Here is a 23,129-nt window from a genome sequence, read left to right as displayed (position 1 = left end):
CTTTGGGGTTTGAACTCTAATAGGTACATTGAGGAGTGCTGTGGTTCAGGTGGGTTTTGTGGGCAGCAGGTGCGTTCCTCCCTACGCCTGTGAACTTAGACTGAGTGCTGAGAAGGAAGAGTGGAGGGAGGAGGCAGGAAACTGGCCAGCACAGTCCACTTGGAAGGACAGACAAGGCTCCCTTGCTTCCTGCCCTGCGTGTCTGCAGCTCCAACACGGTGCTCATTGGGAGCAGGGTGTCAGCAACACCTTGGTTAGTAGACCGGCCTGGCCAGCGATGGAGCTTGGCCTAGTGACCAGGTCACAGAACCCACGACAGTGTGGAGCCCTGAGAAATGGCTGTAGTGCATTTCAGGGACAGTTAGTGAAACTGAGCTGGTGAAAATGTTTGCATATCTGTCGGTTTACAGAATTTTTTCTGCAAATATCACAGGAGCAGCAAACTGCAGCAAAATATCATAGGAACTGCAGCAAAAGTCCTGACTGGATCGGTCTCGAAACAGTGTTGGCTGTGGACAGTTGAGGACCTAGTTACAAAATTAGCATTTTTATAACAGCTTCATTGAGCTATAATTTACATTCCATAAACATTAACCCTTTCTAGTATGCAATTCATTGATTTTTTTCGTATAGTCAGAATGTTGTGCGGACATCAGCACTAGCTGATTTTAGAACATTTCGTCACCCCAGAAAGAAGCCCTGCCCCGCTAGCAGTCACTCCCTATTCCCCCTCTCCCCACCCCCACCCGCCAGGGTACATTCTGTGCCTGCTTTTCTGGACACATCATGTAAATGGGGCCAGCCAACATGTGGCCTTTTGTGTCTAGCTTCTTTCAGTTAGCATAATGCTTTCAAGGTTCCTATGTTAGGGTATGAGACTGAGTTAAATATAAACATCCAGGTACCACCCATCACCTGGCCTACTGCCCTGCTCTTTGTTTTTTTTTTTGTCTTTCATGTTTTTCTGCAGGGAGGGCTTAGGAGGAGAAGGCAGTGTTGTTTTACTGAAGCATAGCATACATACAGGAAACGGTACAGATCTTAACTGTGCATCTTGATTACCCTCACCCAGATAAAAATATGTAAAATAGGAGAATCCCCTCCCCCAGAAGCCTCCTTGGGCCCCCTCCCTAGTCATTTCCTCCATCGCAAGTATTTTCTGATTTTGTTTTGTTTTATTTGGCTGAGCTGGTTTCCCTGGCACCCGCTTGTGGCACGAGGTCTCCTGGCCTCCCCGCCTGAATCCTGATTCTGATTCTGAACAGACCTTTCCCCAGCTCCCAGGGCCTCAGCACTGCACTCACTGCTGTTGGTTCCCGTGGGAAATCCAGCGGCCCTGCTGCTCTCGGGAGGCCCTCGCTGTGCCTCTGTGTCCTCCTGTCTTGGGCCAAGTGACCCCAGGCCTTTGCTCCCTCCTCGCCTGGGTCTCCCACTTTCCTTTCAAACAGTAGTGCTCCCTCAGCACTGGCCTTTAAGGGAAACAGCTCAGGCGGCAGAAAAAGCATCCCCCTCCCCCAGATATACTTTGTGGCAGCCCTGGAGCTCCGAAGGCAAGGGTTTGAGGGGAAACTCCCATTTGCTCACTCAGTGCTGGCGAGTTCCTGCCTTCACACTAACCTGCTGGGTGGCAGGTGGGATTTTACCCCCATCAGAAGCGTGTTCCTCTTGTGAAATCCCACCTCTTCATTTCTCTTCAAAAATGAAAATCTCTTCAAGAAATCAAGTTTTTCTTTTAAATTCACTTTTTGGTCTTTCAAAATCTTTCATTTTTGTGTTGTCCGGAGCTGTAGGTTAGCATTAGCATTTAAATAGAGGCATTAAAGGCTCAAAGACCTTCTCATAAATTGCTCTTTCAAATCCAATACTTTCTTCTTTCTAAAAAAAGAGTGCAAATGCTATACATATTTTCCCCATCCAAGGTCTTTTCTCTATGTATAGACTTAGGAGAGCAGCGTTGCTGAGAGATCTCAGTGCTAGTCTTTTTATATGGAAAGGGCCAGTTTAAAAATTGCTCTTCTGTCCCTCGGTGCCTCATTTCCTCTGCTGACCCTCAGAGTATTTTCCCATGCTTGGTTTTATCCTATTACATCTCATTTCCCTCCAGACGCCCTCCCCGGACTGATCGGACACTAAGCTAAGGATCTGCTGTAAGTTCTTGCTCTGGCATGTGGAGTTCCCAGAAGCTCCCGTAGCCATTGTGGAGAATCCAAGGAACCAGGGTTCAGTCCCGTCTCGGTCACATGACAATGTAACCTTCTCAGACCCTCTATTATCTGCCAGACTACGGTCATCAAGCCTACCGTGTGTGGTTGTCAGAGATTAAACAAGAGAGTGATCGTACTCCTAACCTATACCCTTATGTACAATTATATGCGTCTTAGGGCCTCCCTCCCTCACATCTCACCCAGACCAGTGGAAGGGTAGGGATGGCAGGTGCCTCTGAGCAAGAGGTGTCTCCTGCTGTCCTCAGTTCTCACCTCCAGCCTTCCCTGTCCTCTCTGCCTCATCTCAGTCCAGCTGTGTGTGTGGTAACAGTTCCACGGCATTGTTGACCTGATGGAAGGTACTAGAGTTGAGAGCATCGGCAGGTTTTTCTGCTGAGATGGTGGCACCTCCTTTCCCTCTGAGGTTGATTTGTCCAGCTTGGGGTCATGAGTTGGGAGGAAACCTAAAGATCCATATGGTCTGACAGGGAAGCTGAGCAGCAAGGAGAAGCTGGGTCACCGGACGGCCTGCAGGCGCCCTTGCTTCTCAGACTGTCGTCCTCCACCCTGCTGGGGGGGGTCTTTCTGCATCACACGTGTCGTTATGTCCAACTTCTCTCTGAAATCCTCCGTCTTCACATTCCTCCGCATCCACCACAGAATTAGTCCCAAGTGCCAGGGTGTCACCTGAAGCGAGGTTGTCCCATCCTCTGGAGAGTTAGGAAAATAATGACAGTGTGGGGAGTTTGAGTTTCTCATAAAAGAAAGAGATTATTTCTTTTCTACTTGAGGAGTATTGAAATATCTTCTTTCATTAAGTCCTGGTAATAATAGATAATTGTTTAGTCTCACAACCTGTGCAAAAGACAGGCTGACAGCTCTCCGCAGCCTCTCCCTCCACCGCTTTGTCCACCTGCGCAGGGAAGTCACATCATCAGGCCTGACAGCAAGGTCCTTCGTGAGCTGGCCCCGCTTCCCCTGCTAACGCCTGCCCCCCAATACCCCTTGCACTCCAGTGAGAGAGAAACCATTGGCAGCCCCCAGTACCGTGTTCCTCCTCCTTCCCCGCACTCACATCCCGTTTCCTTTACTCACCCAGTACTCCTTTCTCCTGTTCGCCTCTTCATTCACGTCTCCTCCACAAAGCCCTGCCCGCCTGCTCTAAGAAGTCTACAGCCCTCCTGTTTGCGGCCTCAGAGTCTCCTTTGTACCTTTATTAAGCTGCTGTCACATAACTGCAATTACATGGCTACTGTCACACCAGACTCTGCATCTCCAGGGAGCAAGGACGATGTTTTACTCACGTCTGTGCCCACAGTACCTACCGTAGACTACTTGATGCGTAATTGATGCTTGAATATTTGTTCAGCAAATAAACAAATGAAAAAGAATTTTTAAAAGTACTGAATAAGCTGCAGAGAGTCATGAGACATAGCCTTTGTCGTCAAGAAGGCCGCATTCTGGAGCAGTTAATAAATAGGCATTATGGTACATCCATACAGTTGAGTCCTCTGCAGCCTCTGAGAATGAGGCAGGTCAGTGTGTACTGAAGTGGAACCATCTCCAAGATACACTTTTGAGTGGAAAAGCAAAGTACAGTGGAGCATGTAAACACCATTTCTCTAAATGCCGTGCGTGTGTGCACACACAGTCACGCACAGCTGTCTTATACGGGTATAAAATGTATTCAGAAGGATACCCGGGACACTAGTGACAGTGGCTGTCTCCAGAAAAGGAAGCAGGGTGGGTGACCAGCAGACAGGGGTGGGAGAGACTTTGCACTGTGTGCTTTTTGTACCTTTTGTTTTTGTTTGTTTTTTCGTGTTGTTTGCTTATTTAACAAACACTAGTATATTATGTGCCAGCCACTATTCTAAGCACTTTATAGATACTAACTCACTTAATCCTTCCAGCACCTCTATGAGTAGGAACTATCTATATCCTCACTTTATGGATGAGGAAACTGAGGCCCAGAAAGGTTAAGTAACTTCCAAGATTGCACAGGTAATAAGTAAATACCTGACAACTTTCGTTATTATACCACCAGGTCAAAAAGAACTTCTTTTTTTAAGAAATAGACACTAACCCGAATGACACATGTTAAATGGGTGACCCATGCAGTGAGTAACAGAAGGAAGAAATCACTCGATGGTTTCACAGAGGACAGAGGATGTCCACGGCCTGGAAGGGCTGTTGGGCTTCGGAATCACAGACAGAGGCAGACAGCACTGGGTGTGCTCGAGGAACGCTGAGTAGCGCGGCGTGGCTTAAACGGCAGGCTGATGCAGCGGAAGGTGGGAGGAAAGTGGAATAGGGGCCAGGTCTTTAAAAGGCCCTGGATATCGGGGTTTGGACTTAACCCTTTACCTCTAGTGAACACACAAGCTGTTGTAGTTGCAACTGTGGTTGAAGTGGAGGTTGGTCTGGAGTTAAAGATCATGAGAGGCTGCAAAAGGAAGCCTTTGTAACAACCCAGTGAGAAGTGAGTAAGATCTGTGATAATGAGTGGAAAGAAGAAGTGAATATAAAGATGTTATAATGACAGACCTGGTGGCCATCATCAAAAGAGATGGCGGAGCGGAAACTCAAAAGTACTGACGTTTTGAGGTTTTGTAAACTACACTTCCATTAAGCAAAATTTGGAAGTCAGGGAGGCGACCTGATAAGGGCACCTGGTAGAAATGTCTGCAAATCAGAGAAAATGAAGCTTTGACCTGTTAAGAGACCAGATCTTGAGAGAGAAAGGATGTCTCATGTGCAGATAAGACTTTGGAAGCAGAGACAGAACAAAGCGCCGATGCCTGACTGGCAGGAATGCCTGAAGGAGGCAGACAGGGCAGGAGCCTGGAAAAAATCAGAAGAACTGGGGGAGCTGGGAGAGGAGTATAAATAACAGGGCTCATCGGGAGTTGACTTTAGGATGGAAAACTGTCGAGGGGAAAAGTACTAAGCAAAGGCCATTGTGTTGTCCACTAGGATGTCGTTGGTCACCTTTTAAAATATAGTTTCAGACCAAATGGAGGCTTTAAAGGACAGATAATGAGTACAAATGGTTTTTCTAGAAATTTAACAATGAAAGGAGAAGAGAAATTCTGAGAGGGGGAGTGAACACAGGATCACAAAGGTTTGGGGTTTGTTGTTTGGCTTTGTTTCGTTTTCAGAATGAGAGATGTGAGATGTTTGAAGGCGGATATGAAAGAGCCAGTGAAAGGGGTAGGCACCAGACAGGGAACGGAAAACAAAACTGAACCCCAGCAGGGCCCTACAGGCATTGGGAGGGGTTGGGATCAAAGGTGTAGAGTTAACCTTAGGAAAAGAAAGAAAAGAAACCCTTCTTCTGAGTGGAGAGGGATGGATTAATAAAACACCGAAAGCCGTTGCAGTGCACAGGACACGATACCTCATACGGTGGCGAAGGAAGGAGTAACATATGTGTGGCGGGTCAGAGTACAAGGACAGTTAGCTGTTGACTCCCCATTGTCACACAGCAAGTGTCCTACCATAACCCTCGATGTCATCCTCAGACCTAACCTGGAATATAACATTATTTATCTCATTGGGTAAATGGAGAAACTGAAGTCCGGACGGGTCAACAAATATCCAAGGATTCCTGTCTGTCTGCACCAGAGGAGAGAGAAGCTGAGGATTGCAGGTCATCGTCATTAGCCCCTTCCCTTCATGCGCCAGCCTCCCGCTCAGAGCTGTATCAGAACCGCTTTGCTCTGCACGGAGATATTTTATTCCTAGTTCCTCCCCTCCTTTTACGCTGTGCGCCGTCACTAAGCGAGATCTCCGATCTCCTGACTGCTGGCCCCTCTCTCATTCATTCCTTTTTATTTATTCAGCACCACTACCTGCCCCTTTTCCGGCCCAGGGGCAACAAGGAAAGATACAGAGTCCAACGCTGTCTCATGAAGCCTGTATTCTAGGAAGGGGTCGGGTCGGGGCAAGTATGTGTTTATGTAATAAACACACAGCACGTACTCTCTCCCAGCCTCTGTTCTTCATCATCTGATTCTTGTAAGCACCCCATCTTACTATTTTCTTTCTCATAAAGAAAGTAAGGCACAGAGAGATTAGTGTAGCCCAAGATCATACAAATAGGCAGAACCCAGGCCCTGGCTTCTGAGCCCATGATCTTAACCACTGTCTTATGCTGTATCTCTAACTTTATACATATATTTATAAAAGACATATTTACAATATTTTTGGAAATATACATTTTTAGATGGAGGTGACTGCTAAAAACAAAAGTAAAGCTCAGAGAAATGTCAAAGCTTCGCAATGATGGGCAGGTATCATTTCAGATAAGGCGGTCAGGGAAAACCTCACTTACAGAGAAGCTGACAGCCAAAACTGGACCGAATCTCTTTTAATCTCTTTTCCTCCAACCTTCTGCCCCTTTAATCCCATTTGATGCTCTTTTCTGATTTCCTTTCAATTGGCTTATGGTATAAAGCAATCCACAACTATGAAGTACAACAAAGACAGAGATTTTCATCACCTCCTTGTCTTATAACTGGCACTTTTCTTTACAGGAAGGAAGGAAGTGCTCTGATTCCATACCCTTAGCCCCCCACATACAGCCTCATGGACCAATTCTACCAGTACTGTTCTAGAGTTTCTCCCAGCTATGGGACATAGGAGGCTGGACATTCTTCAGACAAATACACTTGGGCTCCTCTGGAGTCCTTGACAGCATTTCTCTTCCTTTGTCGCTGTTCAGGGCCCTTCCCTATTTGGTAACATTTGCCATTTCCACTGCTTTATATGTCTTTGCACATTAATTAAGTTATTAAGTTAGGTCAGTTATAAGCCAGTGTCCTAAGCATTCGCCAGCTGCTTTCTCTTCTGAATTTGTTGATTTGCCTCCATCGTTCCCCTTGGTTTATTTCTCAGCGTGTGTCCTATCAGGGGGAGCCATTCCAAGTAAATTCGTTTTGCTAGTAACATTTGTTTTTAGAGGCACTGTATAAAATGTCTCACTGACATCCAAATATACATCATCCACAGTGGTCTTTTCATCTCCCAAGTTCACATTACTGCCCAAAGATCTCCATCACATTTGACAGAGCATTTGGGTCTTTAATTAAACCCTGCTGGATACTGTACATATTTCCATTAGCTCCTTCTGATTTAGTCTATTATTTTTCTAATTGACATCCTGAGTCACGTGTCCTTGGATCTCAGGTGGCTCATTTTGTAGCTTTGTTTTGTTCAGGTTTTCTCTCTTTCATAAATAACCTTAAAGGTTTAGTAAACACACAGAGTGTTTGCCATTGGGAACTACTGATTTGCATATGCTCACACTTTTCAAATAATCTGCTGATTTTTTGGTTTCTCTGCCAAAACCATTTTCCCTTCTGACCCTTCCATCCTAAAAGATATGGTCTTTTTTCTCAGCAAAGTAAAGAAATCTGTTATAACAATATAAGGACGTACACTAGGGTTTTTAGCTAGGACTGAGGTCAGGAGTCGGGGTTTGACTCAGCTGACTGGCTGAATAGCAGTCTTTGCATCTAGTACCCCCAGCAGTGGTCATGGCTGGCAGTGAACCCTGCACTCAACCACATCCAGTCCTTGACATCACGCATTTGTGAGCTGCTGGCCAGGGGGAGAGTCAGTGGCTCAAGAACAGAATCAGCTGGCTTACCAGAGTCAGTCCCTTACCTTGACCTCATTGGCATAATGCTGCAGTGGTCGGGTTTTCCCTTCACAGCCATGCAGTCCATCAGTATCCACCCTGACCTTTCTCCCCAGATACAGGTGGGGAAAGATCCCCGTGTTGTAAATACAGAAACCTGACACCGTTACCCCTTCCCTTCTCCTCCCTTAAATAAAGAAACCCAACACCGTTACCCCTTCCCTTCTCCATCCCGTAAATACAGAAACCCAACACCGTTACCCCTTCACTTCTCCATCCTGTCACTTACTCCGCTAGTCACCTGGAGCAGAGACCTTGGGCTCTGCACCTTGTCCTGGGCCCTCGGACTCTTTGGGGGTAGTGTGGGTAGGTAGGTTGGTTGGCACGCCCCAGATTTATCTTACTTTAAACGAAAGCATTTGCCTAGTGCCTTAGATGCCTTTGATCTGGGCTTGCATTGGACTTTTTTTAAGTGTAGATAAAAGAAGCTTCTTGCAACAAGGACTATACCTTAATATGTTATATTTGAATCTAAAATGTTATTAGAGCTCCCTAAGCACTAGTAATAATAATACTAGGTTGTCCTTTGAAGAAATTCTTTGCATTATTTATTGAAAAGTTGATAATTCCATTTCAGTTTTTTAAATTGATTTTAGAGAGAGAGGAAGGGGAAGGGAGAAAAAGAGAGAGAGAAACATTGATCAGTTGCCTTCCATACCCTCCCCAGTTGGGCACCAACCACAGCCCAGGTATGTGCCCTGACTGGGAATGGAACCGGCAACCCTTTGGTGCACCACATAACCCTCAACTAACTGAGCCACGCCAGCCAGGGCAGTAATTCCATTTCATTACTTCAAACTGAAAGCCATCAGGCATCTGAATTATTTTTATTCAGCAGATCTCAGCAGTTGTTTCCCAGATCACTAATTTGAGAAATATATAGTTTAGCAGATAATATCCAATAAGGGCCTTGTGCTAATTGGTAAACAACGTGTAGATTTGAGGCCACCAGAGTGCATAATACTAGGTCCTTTCATCAACCTGAGCTATTAGATAATTTATTTTTTTAATGGAAAAGACTCTCTAAAGTGATATTTAGCACAGCACAGCTCTCCTTAACCTGGACTCACCTTTTGATAATCAAAAGAACATTTACCAGAGTCTGAGACAAACACAATTATGAAAGTAAAATGAAGGGCCTAAATAAAAAATCGCAGAACAAGAGGGTAATTCTATTCACTCTTTCATATTTCATTATTTGATAACATCAGAAGATGAACCCATCAGAATTGCTTTGGCAAGTGCAAACAGAAATGGTCCTGATCAATATTTATTAAAGCCTTCAGAATGGAGAGGGAGCTGAGCAGACTTCTTAATGGGCTGAATAATTATTCATACAGTTGAGGTTTGACCAAAGGCAGTGCCCAGACCTAAGAGAGACAGTTTTAATTGTATTGAATTGAAAATGCAGATCTTCCTCCAACCCTGTTGTAGAAAACTTAATTTAAAAAATTATCTGATGCAGCAGAGTGACATATGAATCCTTACGTTGTTAAAGAGGTCATTTCTACCCTAGTTCTTTATAAATTTAGAATGAGTTCCAAAGATGGGGGGCAAAGTTTGTAGCTAAGGGAACAAAAAGAAATTTTTTTCCCCTTTCAGCAACTGTTACTGAGTTTGGGTCAGGTCATCATCTCAAGGCATGGGTCTCAGAGGAATTCCTTGGTGTCCAGTGGTTGTTTTTTAAAGAGAAATGCGGCAAGGCTGTGGCTGCTGCTCTCAGAGATTCCAGGCTGCATTCCCGACAGGGCTGAGCACAGCTGCGTTCACTGTTAGCGTCTTCCCAGGAGCCCCCCAGTCCTGCTGCAGCAGGGGACTCTCAGAACCAGACCAGCAGGGGACCGCCGCTTAGGCACAGTGCCACTGACGAGGGACCATGGTGTGTGTGCGTGTCACTTGCTGTAAAGAAAATAGGGGTAAACCATCCATCAAGGAAGCCCGTGCGAGCCTTACAGCAGCATCCTAGGCTCTCTGCCTCCTGAGTGATCGCCGCCAGCCGAGGGGATTCTGCACTGACATTTCTGAGGACCACACTTCCCTTTTCTTTTGGAGCGTCCTGGTCACAACAGAAACCTGCCCAGTCTACTGTCAGAAGTGTTAAAAAGTAGGCCAGCATAGACTCTAACCCTTACTCCAGCCCTAACTCTCTAAAAAGTCTGTAGCTTTTCTCTACCTTGGTTTTCTCATTCCTAAAAAGTGAAGATAACTTCCACTATTTCAGATTTAGAATCTTCAGTCGTGTCTGTGATAAATGCAAAGTTTTTTGAAGGGGAAGACAAATGTTAGCGATTATAGTATATGTTTAATGAGCAGATTCATTCTTCAGGCACACAGGGTTTCTGTCCGGGTTATTTGGAAAGCACAGCAAGCGAAGTTTGCGCTTGCTCATAATGTTTTTAAATCCGTCACTGCTGCACCTCGCAGCCATGGCTTGGGGAAAACCAGCGTCCGCCAATTCCGGTGGAAACCCATGATTCTAGAGGACCAGGCAGAGGATGCTGTAAAGGCTTTCCAATCCAAAAACGCCTTAAAGAGCATCCGCTCTAACCTCTTTGTGTTTCATATGGGAAGCAGAGGCCCAAGGAGCAGGTAGCATTTGCCCAAGGTCACACAGCTGGTAGCATTTGCCCAAGGTCACACAGCTAGTGGCATTTGCCCAAGGTCACACAGCTGGTGGCATTTGCCCAAGGTCACACAGCTGGTTGGGGGGAATGAGAGACTTAACTAGAATCTGAGTGTGGTTGATCTCTTGAGTATGTATTTGCTTCTCTAAGTCTTTCCGCTATAACTACCTCTCAATTATTTATGGGGTGATTATCTAGTTTATAGATTATTCAGTTCCTTTCTTTTCTCTCTGTCTCCCTGCTTATTACCATATGTACCACCAAGTGAGCAAGAAAACCAGAGTTGAATGTTTTATCTGATAATTCAGGAGCCCATCTACTCCTGGCTTTTTATTTCAGGGCTCAAAATGCTGCAACTATTGGCTAAAAGGCATGCGGGGAGCTACAGTTAATGCTAAGCTATATTCGGGTCAGTTTTTCTTCTTTTGAAACTTACATTTAAGAGGTCGATTTCAGAGCCTAAGTGTCTTGTTGATATTAATTCTGTCTTTATCTCAGGAAGGACTAGATGAGAAAGTCTTAACAATGAAATTACTTAATTATCTCCCTTCCTTGAGGAAGTCATGAATCAGGAGAGCAGCCAACTTTTGGAAAGAAAGGTCACCTTGTCCATTACTAGCTTGAAGGGGCAAAAAGGGAGACATAAAGGGAGGTGACAAAATGAATGAAAAAGCTTTCCTGTAAGTCCCGAATGCTGAATTTACAATGTGACTTCATTATTTGGCCTAGGGCACTGAATTCCCAGATCAAGTCCAGTTATTCAAATATTACTGCAAAGTGGATAAATGAATCTTGAATTGCCACAATCCTGGCTTGTTTCATCACAATGGAAGGCAGACAGTTGAGTCAGTATGTGGATTTTATTAAATTCCTGTTTCTTAAATGATACTAAAAATGAATTAGCTATACAAGTGTTCTTTGAAATGAGTACTTTTGCTTTTTACAGTTTCAGATATTTCTGTATTCTGGCGGCTTTGGGGTGAGTCTAGAGTTCAGAGTCCTTCATTTGAGGCCTTAGACAAATAACTCATTCCGTAAAGTGCCATTTGCTTGTCTGTAAATCATGGATGACTGCAGTACCTACATCAAAAGGTTGATTGTGTCAATGCAGCTAAAAGTTAGATGTTATTATTAATATTACCATGTGGCCAAAGGGTGAGAGAAACCACAAGAGGGGAGCCACCTCTCACAGAATGTCCCACCCATCAGGGAGATGTAGAGCTCTGGTTTCCAACAGGAATTTGGTCCAGGTGGAGCAGCTGACCCTTTGATGTCATGGGCTATGGAGAGACTTGCTCCACAAGTCATGAGCCAAAAAGGGTCTAAATTGAATGTATGTTCAGGTGTCCCGTCCCGGCAGCTTTGTCAAGTGCTGTCCCCTAAACCATGGTGCCTGCCTCGGAAGCCGTGGCTGCTGATTTAATCCTTAATGATGAAAGATCAAGCTTGCGTTTTCCTGAGGCCTCAATAAGTGCTGGTAAATTATTTACCCCAATTGGGCTGCATGGTTTCATTTCAGTGTGGCTGTGTTGATCATAGAAGCTCACTCTAATTGTATAGTTTGGGGCCTTTTCTGTTTTCTCCTAAGGGCACCTGGTAGCACCCTTTCCCCCCTCCAAGTATCGCTGCTGCTGTGCTGATTGAGTACAGTCCTTGCGACTGGGTACTATTCTGAAAGATGAATGAAATTCATTCTCTCTTTAAATATTTATGCTTCTTTATGATCTAATATATCATCGTGGTTATGGGGATTTTTTTCCCTAACTATAGAAAATACACCATCAGTTACCTGACAATTTTGTTTAATAACTCAGCTTCACAATTCTGAGCACTGTTTATCCGAGGCCCTTGAGGACTCCTGTAGTCTCTCAGTCCCCTTCCAAGTGTCATTCTGGGATTTATAAAGGTCTTCATTGTTCAGAGGATACTGAAACATTAAGGCCTTAAGTGGCATGCCCTTTATCACTTGTCACACGGAAGGACCCTGGACTAGAAGTCCAGGCATCTTCCTTTTGTTGTTTGCTCCCAGCGTGGAACAGCGGTCCCTGTAGAAAACCAGCCACTTACCCCTGGAAATAGTTCACCAGATTTTTTCAAGAGAAATCTAATTTAATGTGGTCTGATGGGTTCAGCATTTCTTCTTAAGATAGATGAGACTATCAACATCATAATACATAGAAACCCAGTTCTTTAGGTTTCATCTCTTGAAAAGCATCACAACCCACTTATTGCTCTGTCTCCTTCCCTAATGCTATTAGGTCCTTGGCTCAAGGAGACGGGAATGCTCTGTATCTCCTCCCACACCAGCAGCCCCTGGCTTGGCCTTCTGGCTGCCTCAGGCCTCTGGGAGTGAGAGGCCTGGGAAGGGGCCTCAGGAGCCTGTACTTAACACACGCTCCCGGGTACTCTGCAGTTGAGAACCTCCAGTGCAGAGCTGTCCAGTCCTTTCTAGCATTGGGAGAAACACAAGGTTCCAGGTCTGTCATTCCATTTGGTAAATCTAGACTTGGACAGGTGTTCTTCTTGAGCAATTTTAAAATGTGTGCTTAATTCTGAAAATGGACAGTCTCTGGCTCACCTGTGCATCTAAGGGAAACAGAATTAGATCAGGAGGGGCCTCATTTATCAAATAAGGAGGAAGCCAGAGGGTAAATATGATGCCTTTTCCTATAGCATCAGGTTTTTTTTAAAAAATTAGCATTTTTATTTTTAATTTTTTAATTTTAATTTAATTTAATTTAATTTAATTTTTTTATTTGAGCCAAACTGGCGACATATGCCAAGAGCAAGATCTCAAATGTTCATCTCTCTGGAATACTTTTTTTTAATTTAATTTCTCTTTATTGTTGAAAGTATTACAGGTGTCCCATTTCTCCCCCTATTGACTCCGTCCACCTCATTCCCACCCCCTCCCCAGGCCTTCACCCCATTATTGTCTGTGTCCATAGGTTATGCATATATGCACATAACTTCCTTGGTTAATCTCTTCCCACCCCCCCTCCCTCTTCCCTCTGAGATACCATCTGTTGCTTGAATGAGTTTGCAGGTAGGGAGGGACAGGGTCTTCGGGAATCACCAGGGTGGGGCAAAAGGCATGAGTCAGGTTGAGGGAGATTCAGAGAAGGTGCCTGCCTGCCCACTCAGCAGGGGGAGGGCTCGTCAAAGGAGCAATGGCCTCTGCCAGATCCTCTGGCTGTGAGAAAGCTGCCCCTCCAGCTCTCACCCTGATTTCAGGCAAGTTAATTCCTCCCCAAATGTCTTGGGTTCCTTTCAAGCTGCTGCCCAGGGCTGGAGCTCACAGGGAGTGTCTGAGTGAGTCCTTGCACAGGCCCTTTAGGAGGAACTGCCTGGGCCTCCAGCAGCCTCCGAGTCACTCAGCCTCAATCCCTACTGATTTTTACAGCCCAAAGTTGTGGGGACTTCTCTTCCCAGCCCTGGAGCCCTAGACTGGGGGGCCTCATGTGTGGCTGGACTCCCTGCTCCTCCGGGAAACCTTCACCGACCAAGATATCCCTCCTGGTTTTACCCCTCGGCACCAGGGTGTGGGACTGCGACTGTCTCGATGATTCAGCCCAGATTCTGCCCCGCCTCTCCACCCCGCCTACCGGTTTCAATGTGCTTCTTCAGTTCCCTTCAAATTAGTATTTTTAAATTACAACATATTTATTGTGGAGTAAGAGTAGTTCATGTGGATTTTATGCTTAACATGAAGCTTCAAAAAAGTTCCTGACTGTACCAATATTGGGCCCCAGACCTCTGGAAGTTAGAGTTCACACATCTCTCCTATCGGAAGTGCCTCTGTCTACATTCAAGGTTACCCCAGAGTAGTGATGCCTAAAGATGTGGTTCCATGAGGTTAAACTGAACACTCACTTGAAGCCACTGCAGAGAATTAGCCCCACGAGGACCCTCCACAAGGATGCTGAATGAGTTGCTGCCAGGAGTCACTCATAAACTTGCCATCCAAGATGAGCACTACCCATTCCTGCAATTTTCTAGGATGTAGTCACAAGAGAAGTATTTCTCCTATTAAAAAAAAAAAATTTTTTTTAAATTTATTAATTAGAAAAGGAGTGGGCAGAGCAGGAAAGGGAAACAGCCATGTGAGAAGACATGTCAGTGCTCTTACTGCCCACAGCCGCATTATAGCAGCAATTCATGAACTATCCCTGAAACTTAGGGACCCCCAGGACGCCTTCCTACTGCAAAGATAGCTTAGCTCTCCCCTAGGACATCCTTCTTCCAAAATGTTCCTGAAGAAGGAGAAACAAATCCAAGGCCCCCAGCCCAGTAGTACAAGGCTTCTGAGCACATGGTCCACATAGACTCGCAAGATCCCTTCTTCCCTTCACCCCCTGAGTTGCCTTGAACCCACTGCCTTGTTGTGTCCCCTCAATCCTGGCCAAGTGGTTCCCCTCCCAGACCATTCTATGTACCGTGTCTCATTAATCTTCCAGATCAACTCGGAATGGCAGCTCCGCTCAGAACAGAGCCTTGGGAATGGGGAAGGGCGGCCACTTACCTAGCCTGATGTCAGACTCTCTACCTTTTGACTTCAACTGCCTTTTCCTGCAGCTCCCATTACTCAGCTGCCCTTCCCAGGCTACCCAGGTCCTCTTCCCTGCCTTTGCTAATGCTCTTTTCTGTCTCTACATCGAGAATTTCCTCCCTGGAAACCGTGCCTGACAATGCCCCACCCGTGTGGAGTCTTCCTTGACCCTTCACGCCCCCCAGCGTGGTGTGAGTTCCCCTTCCTCTGCCATAAATTCACAGCACTAACACCTCCGTGTGGCACAGGGGACGTTCCTCTTGACTGAGCGTCAGAAACCCGGGTTCATATCCCGGCACAGCCACCCAGTATCTCTGTGACACTGGGCACGTCCTCTCACTTCTCTGTGCCTTCAGTCTCCCTGTCTGAGAAAGGGGAATAATAGCTCACTAGGTGCCGTGAGGGCCAATGACAGTACATGGAATTAACTTGTCAGCAGAAACACAGTTGTTATTTCTCTGCTTTTCTTTACCTCTCCTGCTTGACTCTCAGCATCATATACGGCTGTTACCATTATTGCATCACTATTAATATATTATTAGTATTATTACACTTTTAATAACAGCTAATGTTTATGGAGCACGTATAATTGTGTTGGGCACCATTCTACGAGTTTTATTTGGATGAATTAATTTTCCCAATAACCCTAAGAGGCAAGTGCTGTTCTTACCCCACTGGATGGAGGAGACCATGGGCTGCACAGAGCCTGCAGTGACTGAGTGAGTGAGTGGGGACCGAATGGGACAGAAGCGGCTGCCAGTGCCGGCCCGATGACTGTTTCTCCTTCTTGGTTTTGTACCCTACTGCTCTTTCTTTGGAGGTAAATGCGAACTTAGGAGACAGTTTTAATTGAACTTTGAAAGATGTGAGGTCTCCCTGGGCCTTCCTTTATTGTCATGAAGGGAGCTCCTGCGGGCTCCAGGGGGACAGAGATTGGGTCTGTCTTGCTCTGCGGTAGAGTCACGGCCCGGGACAGTGCCTAGTGGTCGGTAAGTGTTTGGGGAATAAGTAAACCAGGTGGTCGAGGACCAGCAGATTCGTCCCCCGCAGCCCCACCGACGCCGCCGGCACGAGGTGGTGAGCCGTGTCCTGTCTCCCTCCCGCAGGCAGTACTACGAGATGCTGTACAACACGGCCGATGAGCTCCTGAACCTGGTGGTGGACCAGGGCGTGAAGTACACGGAGCTGGAGTACATCCACGCCCTGACCTTGCTGCACCGCAGCCAGACGGGGGTGGGGGACCAGACCACCCAGAACATGAGGCTGCAGCGGCTCAAGGAGATCATCTGCGAGCAGGCGGCCATCAAGCAGGCCACCAAGGACAAGAAGATAACCACGGTGTAATGGGGCCTGCGTGGGGTCGGGGGGGGGGGGGGGCGTTTCTGTTTACTTAGTCATACTTCTTTCTTTGGCATGTTATTAGGTATATTCTGAGCTTAGTTTTCTCTACACTGATGCTTTCGTGGAGAGAAGGTGTAAGGATTTTTCTCTCTTTAGTTTTGGCTTTTCACATAAACTCCAAAGGGAGCTTGCAGTACAGAAGGTTTTGATTTAACATCTGCTGTAGTGCAGTGGATTCCAAAGGGACTCGGGTGGGACAGGGAGGAGGGTTGTGTCAAATTGGACTCTGAAAAAATGAATGCACGAGTAGTAATGCCCAACAGTTTTTGGAAAGCAGACTGCTACCTAACTTTCCGTCTCTTCCTAAATCTGCTTCATAGGGTCTCTTACATGAACAGTGGGATTTTTACTCGCTTAGCCTTGTCAGTTTATAATTCGGTGAAATAAGTGTATGCTTGTGCATTGCTTTCTGTCTGATTGCCGAGATCAAATGAGGGGCTTCTCAGCGGGATGGAGCTCTCGACAAATGTCCCTGACCAGAACAGGGCCCCTTCGAGGCAGGGAAAGGTCCTTTCGTGTCAATCCCTGGGATGGTCTTATATGCAGTAGCTCATGCACAGGCTATGAGTTAGCCTATAACCTTTTCGTTTTTATTTTTGCCATATCAAAACCAAGAGCCATCAAGTTAATGAACAAAATGGCAGAATGAAAGGAGATTCAGTCGTCTTGATTTTATTCCCCTGCACTTCCCAAAAGAAAATAATGGCTGGAGAACTTTGCATCTCAGTGGACACACTGTCTGGGCGTGACCGATTCTTAGGTGCTCGTTTACCCTCCTTAGGCGCCCCTCTGTCTTTCTCGCCCGAGAAAGGAATAGCCCCAGTCTGCTCAGCAGAGGGCTAGGAGGAGGGGGCCTCCTCTGTGTGGTCGCCAGCCGAATCTGTTTCCAAAGTGCTCCTGGGCGGTGTGAGCGCTCACTGCTCCTGGCCCCTGGCCTCGCCATTGTCCCGGGTCCCCAGGTGCTGACGGAGACACACCTTGAGAACAGGTGGGAGGGAGAGCAGGAGGGACTTTGACTCACACCCTAATGGTCCAGAATTTGACACCTGATTGTGTAACCTTGGTCTTGGTGGAAAAAAAGAAAATTAAAGAGTTTGAGAAGCTTAACTGTTGTGTGTTGTTTCTCTTGCATTCTTTATTTTTTATTCAGCAGACATTCCCTGAGGCCATATATGTGCCAGATGCTGGTAGGTGTGGGCTGACACTACACAGTGAGGACACTCTTATCATCTTTAATAGGACAGAGTATGAGAGCCGGACTGCGCTCCCACAGCCCCAACCCTTGAGGCAGCCAGTCACCCAGAAACTGGTGAGGGGAGACCCTCCACTTGGAACACTGCCCCCTCTGAGTGGCCTCCGTCACAGGCGTCCCAGCTCCTCTCCAGGACCTCCTTGTCTGAAATATTTTCTCAGCCTGACAGTCACTAATTCATGTCTCAAATAGCCTGGGAAGAAACCCGCAATTACAGCCAAGTTGAATTGGCAACTGATCCTGATAATCCCCTGTCAGGTCATATCCATGGGTATCTCGGCACTAATGCATTCACTCACTCAGCCAGTCAGAAGGCATAACTGCCCGTCACAGCTCGGTGACACAGGATTCATGCAATGGCAAGCAAGAGACGGTCCCTTGTCACATAGAGCTTGTACTTCACCCTGATGGAGAGTCATACGACTTCTGCTCTGATACTGTCCTCCCCAGAGTCCCTATGTCCTTCCCAGTAGGCCACAGCTATCCTTTCATTTAGGAAGACATCTCATGGGATTGAAGACTGACATCTTCAGCCCAGCCTTCTGCTGCTTTCTCCTGAGCTTTGCCCTCTGGCAGCTCGAACTGTGCATCTCACTGTTCACTGTCCCCTCCCTGGCTACACAGAGCCTGAAGTTCCCCTTTACTGTTTGTTGATGGAAGAATGGGTTCCTGCCTCGCAGGCTCTGAATGGACCGAGGCCTTTGCCTTCGGGATTCCTGCTCTGAAGCATCACTGTGGCTGCCTCCCTGGGACCAGGGCACAGACATTCCACATTTAGAAAGAGGGTGACAGGACTCAGGCAAGCTAGATTCACTCCACTGGGGGCTGATCTGAGACCAGCAAAACGGCTCTCCTCCGGGCAGGATACAGAAACAAGGAGCATCCTGAGCAACAAGGTTTTGCTTCAGAGGCAAAGTGTGAGCGGAGTACACGCTCCTGGGAGCAGTTGTCATAATGTGGCAGGATGCAAGAAACCGGCCGAACTGGAGGGAGGGAAATGAGATTCCAGGAACAAGAAAACAAAGACTGAGTGGGCTCAGCGCAGGTCCTGCGTCTCTCCCAGTTAGGCCCAGTTGTTATAAGACGTACATAATAAGCGTGTGGCCAGATGTGGAACGCAGCAGAGTCTTTTCCCGGAATGGAAGCTGGGGTGAGGTGTGCACAGCTGGGCACAGTGGGTGTCCCCACCGGCCGAGGGAGGAGGCCACCTGGAACTTGCAGAGGTGCAGGAAGAGGCAGCCACGGGTTCGCACCTGAGAACAGCTCATCCAGTGGGGCTGGGGTGTAACGAGAGCTGATTACCAAGAGCGCAATGAGATGCAGAAGCCACTGGAACTGAGCTGGAAACATCTTTAAAAAGATGACAACCCCAGAAAAGTTTCTGCTAACAGCTAGGTGTGACTGTGAGGAAGCGAGGAAAGTGCGTTGTTTGAGAAGTTGCTTTAACATACCTAGGCCAAAGTCTGTGATCAGAAATACTGCCAGGACGCACTCGCACCTGGAGCCGGCGTCCCTGGGGCCCGAGAAAGCAATGGCCTGTAGAAGCTGCACGTGTACTTTTTAATTGTGTAGACAGCGTATGTGCATTCACACATTGAGAAGAAAAGCAAGGGGGCTCGGCGCTGCGAGCGAGTGTAGTGCCCAATACACTCCACCCCGTTTACAAACACAGCCTCCGATTCCCGCTGACTTCGCAGAGATACCCCAGAAGGAGAAAAGCTGGCAATCTCACCCCCCTCTTACCCACGAGGCTGAGTTTTCTGTCCCAGGATTTACTTACTGTGGGAGACCAGGAAAGCGTTAAAGCACCAGGGCCTGGTTTTCGTTGTTTTTATTTTATGATTGCCATTGCACCGGTTTAGAAATCGCTCGCCGAGCAGCTGCTGGACGCTGGGCTGGGCTAAATGCTTCCCATGCGATTCCACTTCATCCTCATGTAGTCCTCTGAGATCCCGTCCTCTCTGCTCTGCACAGGAAACGGGCTCAAATGAAGGCTTTGGCGCCAATCGATGCCAGTGCCGGACTTCACCTCCGAAGCCCTCTGTTCTCTATTCTGAGCCGATCCCCCTCTTCCGTGTGGCAGAAGGAGGGGACTTTACATGCTGTATTTGACACCTCCACCTGGTCTTAGAATTTGATGTACCTTCACCCCAAATGTCACCCCAGCCTTTTCCAAGGGGGTTGCTGTTATTAAATGCCCTGTGCCTCAGTTTCTGTATCTATGAAATGGGGTCATCATAATAGCTCCTATCCAACAGTTGCTGAATAAAGTAAAAGAGGTGTTCAGTGCCTGGCACATAATAAATGTTCCGCACACATAGTAAGTAATACTATGATTCTGGTCCCTCAAGCCTGCTTCCCTTTTAGCCGTCAGTGAGTCCGCGTCTCTGCCCGCCACTGTACTGTGCGCTCTCATTCAACTCTGAAGGCGCCGATACCTGCAGGGACCGGGCTCTAACAGACGTGATGACCTTCTGCCTGGGCCTGAGTTTGCTGTTACAGTTCCCACCTAGGCCGGGAATGTCACACAAAACTCCAGTAAGGTCACAAAGAGCTCTACAAAACCAAGGTAAGAAAAATGACACACACACCCCACCCCACCCCAAATCTACTCCAAGCAGAAGTCCAGCTTCAGTAATTTGTTGTGGTTCCTTGAAAAGGAGGGGAGGCCAATGTTCTACTGCTGGAGCAGCTCAGGAAGATGGCGGTGACAGTATCATTACCATGATGTCCTGATCACTCTGTCACCTCTGCTCTGAAAGGCCACCACCCTCAGGTGCTGCAGCTCTGGATCCAGAGGTCCTCTCTAGTGTCTCTAGGCTTCGTCCAGGGGACCCCAGGTGCAGTGCCCAGTGTCCACAGGTAACCCCTCAGTCATCCCCACCCAAGGTCCTGCCCTCTGGGAGGCACCGTGGAACCTACAACCTGTCTCTTCTCCGCCCTGGGGGATCCAACACTTCAGGTTAGACATTTCTCCCCTCTTTCCATCAGAGCCAAAGTCTTCTCCTTCCTGCCCCTGGGAGACCCAAGGCCCAGACCTTTCAAAATACTAGCCTGCTTGAGGGAATTTCCCAAGTGACTCTCTCCCCCTCCCTCCCTCCTTCTCTTCTTTCTGAAACAGGAAGTTTGTCAGCCAGACCCCTGGGGGTAGAAGGAGCCAGGGCTCTGGAGCAGTCACAGATAACCTTCCACAAGGTGGCAGAGATGACCTCAAATAATTTCTCAGTCACTCACCTGTTGTGGATTCATAAGAGCTGGATAGAACCTTAGAGAGCTTTAGTCCCAACCATCTCACTTTGCTGAGGGGTCAAGGGAGGAGAGGTCCAAGAGAAGGGAGTGGGGACCCCTAGTTAGTGACTGAGGCAGGACCAGCACCCAAATCTCTGGACAGCCAATCCAAGGGAGCCTGCATTTGGGAGCTCAGATGTGCCTCATGTACAGGGCTAGAAGGCAAAGCCCTGCCTTTGAAGACATGACCGTCTCCTGGAAAGCACAAGGCAAGCTCAGGACGCAGCTGTGGAACAGAGCAGTCAGCATGGCGCGGGAAGCTCATTGCGTGGTTCAGGCTGCTACTCGAGGAATTCAGGGAAAGGGGGACTATTGTAGACTGTTGGCCAGACACGGCTCAAGGGAGGAGGCGGAACAGGGCTGTGGTCTTGAAGAAAGTGTAGAGCTGGGGTAGTGGGGGGGGGGGATTTGAGATGAAGGGGTGCATTTTTACAAACCCTACAGTTTTTAAAAGTAAACAAAGAAAAGGAAGCAAAAAAAGGAAAACTCTCAGAAGTTTAAGGAGGAACAGCTAAGTACAGTTATGAAAACAAGTTAAGAGGGAAGCTAGTCAGGGAGGAGGCCCAGCACATTGGATATTCATTAGTTATATGTTCTAAACCTTGCTGGGGATCTTTGCATCCCCTGGAATTACATGTATGTAGCATTCGGAGGGATGACATATTAATGCACTATCTGAAATAAAAAGTCTGAGATTTTTATCAGACTCAATATTTCCTGCTCTCCACCTTCCAGGAATATAGTAGGATTGCATTCTCTGGCTCCTTTGTGTTGGGATGGGCCCATATGATTAGGTGGCCAGTGAGTTGTGAGCAGAAGGTGTCACTTCCCAGCCAAAGCATTTAATTACTTATGTGCAACTCTGCAGAGCTCACTGTCCCCTCAGCCACAACATCCAGCAATATCCCAGACAGCCACCGCTCAGTGTGCTTGGGTCCCAGAGGGAAGAAGATGCAGAGCAGAGCCCCGCTGACCTGCAGTGGACATGTGATGTAAGCACGAAATGAATCTTAGTTGTTTTAAGACATTGAAACCTTGGGGTTATTTGTTACTGCAGCCTATCCTTGCCTGTCCTGACTAATATACACAACAAAGGGTCTGACCTTGATGAGGGTGTTTTAAACAATGGTGAAGTTATTGCATCAAAGAGAACTATTTTGCAGAGTGATGGAAATAGGAGCCAGATTTAGAGGTTTAGGGAGAAGAGGTGATGCTTTGCCAATATCAAGTGCTCAAGTCGGCACATTGGCCCCAGCAGCAGAGGCAACAAGGATGTATTGCTCACGCGATGATTGACCCTGGAGCCCCCAGTTTATTTCTGTCTTTTGCTTTCTCTGCCTCCTTCCTTTAACTTCTGTAGTACTAATGAGCCATGCACATAGGTGTTAGTTCAGTGTTTCTAACTATATAGAAAAGCTTCTAAATACACTCAGTACATAAAAAGAAAAATTCATACTATTATAACTGTTATTAAAGCTTAAAAATCCTAAATTTTCATTGAGGTCTGATCATCTCACTGGACCAACCCCTTTTCCTTTGGAAGCTTTCTATCCCTGTGCCATTCAGTACCAGTCCGCAGATTTCAGTCTTTATCCTCGGACAACCCAGATCCATTCACCAAACATGAAAAAGACTGAGAGAAAAATCTGTTCTCTGTTTTGCTACTCTGTTCTCCAGCAGCTCAGAGTTCCTTTATTCCTCTGATGTCCCATGGAAGCAAATGCTAATGGTGTTGAAGGAGATCTGTAGCTACAATTTAAAAATGAGGAAACGAAACGATGATGTTCTGTTTTAAGAGACTCATAAAGCCCGAGGTCCTGGGCCTTTGGGTACTTACAGAGCTGCAACTCACTCATCTATGATACAGCAAACATTAAATTATTTTCACAGGGGGCTACAGAAATTCTTAAGTTTTACGTTATTAACTGTTGTTATTTTTTTGAATTTTCACCCCCATGTTTTGTTGATGCAGTTAGTTATGGTGCAGGCCTTGCCCCAGCACAGCCCTGATATAGTTACACATGGTCCCCAGACCCTACTCAGAGTTCAGGAGGGAAGCAAGAGAATCTAAGCAACTCACCCCTCATCCCACCCCTCCAGTGAGGAC

The 23,129-nt window shown here is 47.0% G+C and overlaps 1 protein-coding gene across 1 annotated transcript in view; it reads left to right on the top strand.

The window, feature by feature from the left end:
* Nucleotides 1-17,589, top strand: part of EXOC4 (exocyst complex component 4) — a 643,616-nt gene extending 626,027 nt beyond the window's left edge. The window contains exon 18 of the mRNA XM_016222252.2: nucleotides 16,188-17,589. Within this exon, the coding sequence (XP_016077738.2) occupies nucleotides 16,188-16,425 (238 nt within the window). The 3' untranslated portion in view covers nucleotides 16,426-17,589. The remainder of the gene's footprint in view (nucleotides 1-16,187) is intronic.
* The last annotated feature ends 5,540 nt before the right edge of the window (nucleotides 17,590-23,129 follow it).

Source organism: Miniopterus natalensis, chromosome 10, assembly GCF_054644295.1.
Source record: "Miniopterus natalensis isolate mMinNat1 chromosome 10, mMinNat1.hap1, whole genome shotgun sequence".
Taxonomy (NCBI): Eukaryota; Metazoa; Chordata; class Mammalia; order Chiroptera; family Miniopteridae; genus Miniopterus; species Miniopterus natalensis.
This window is presented reverse-complemented; position numbering and strand designations above follow the sequence as displayed.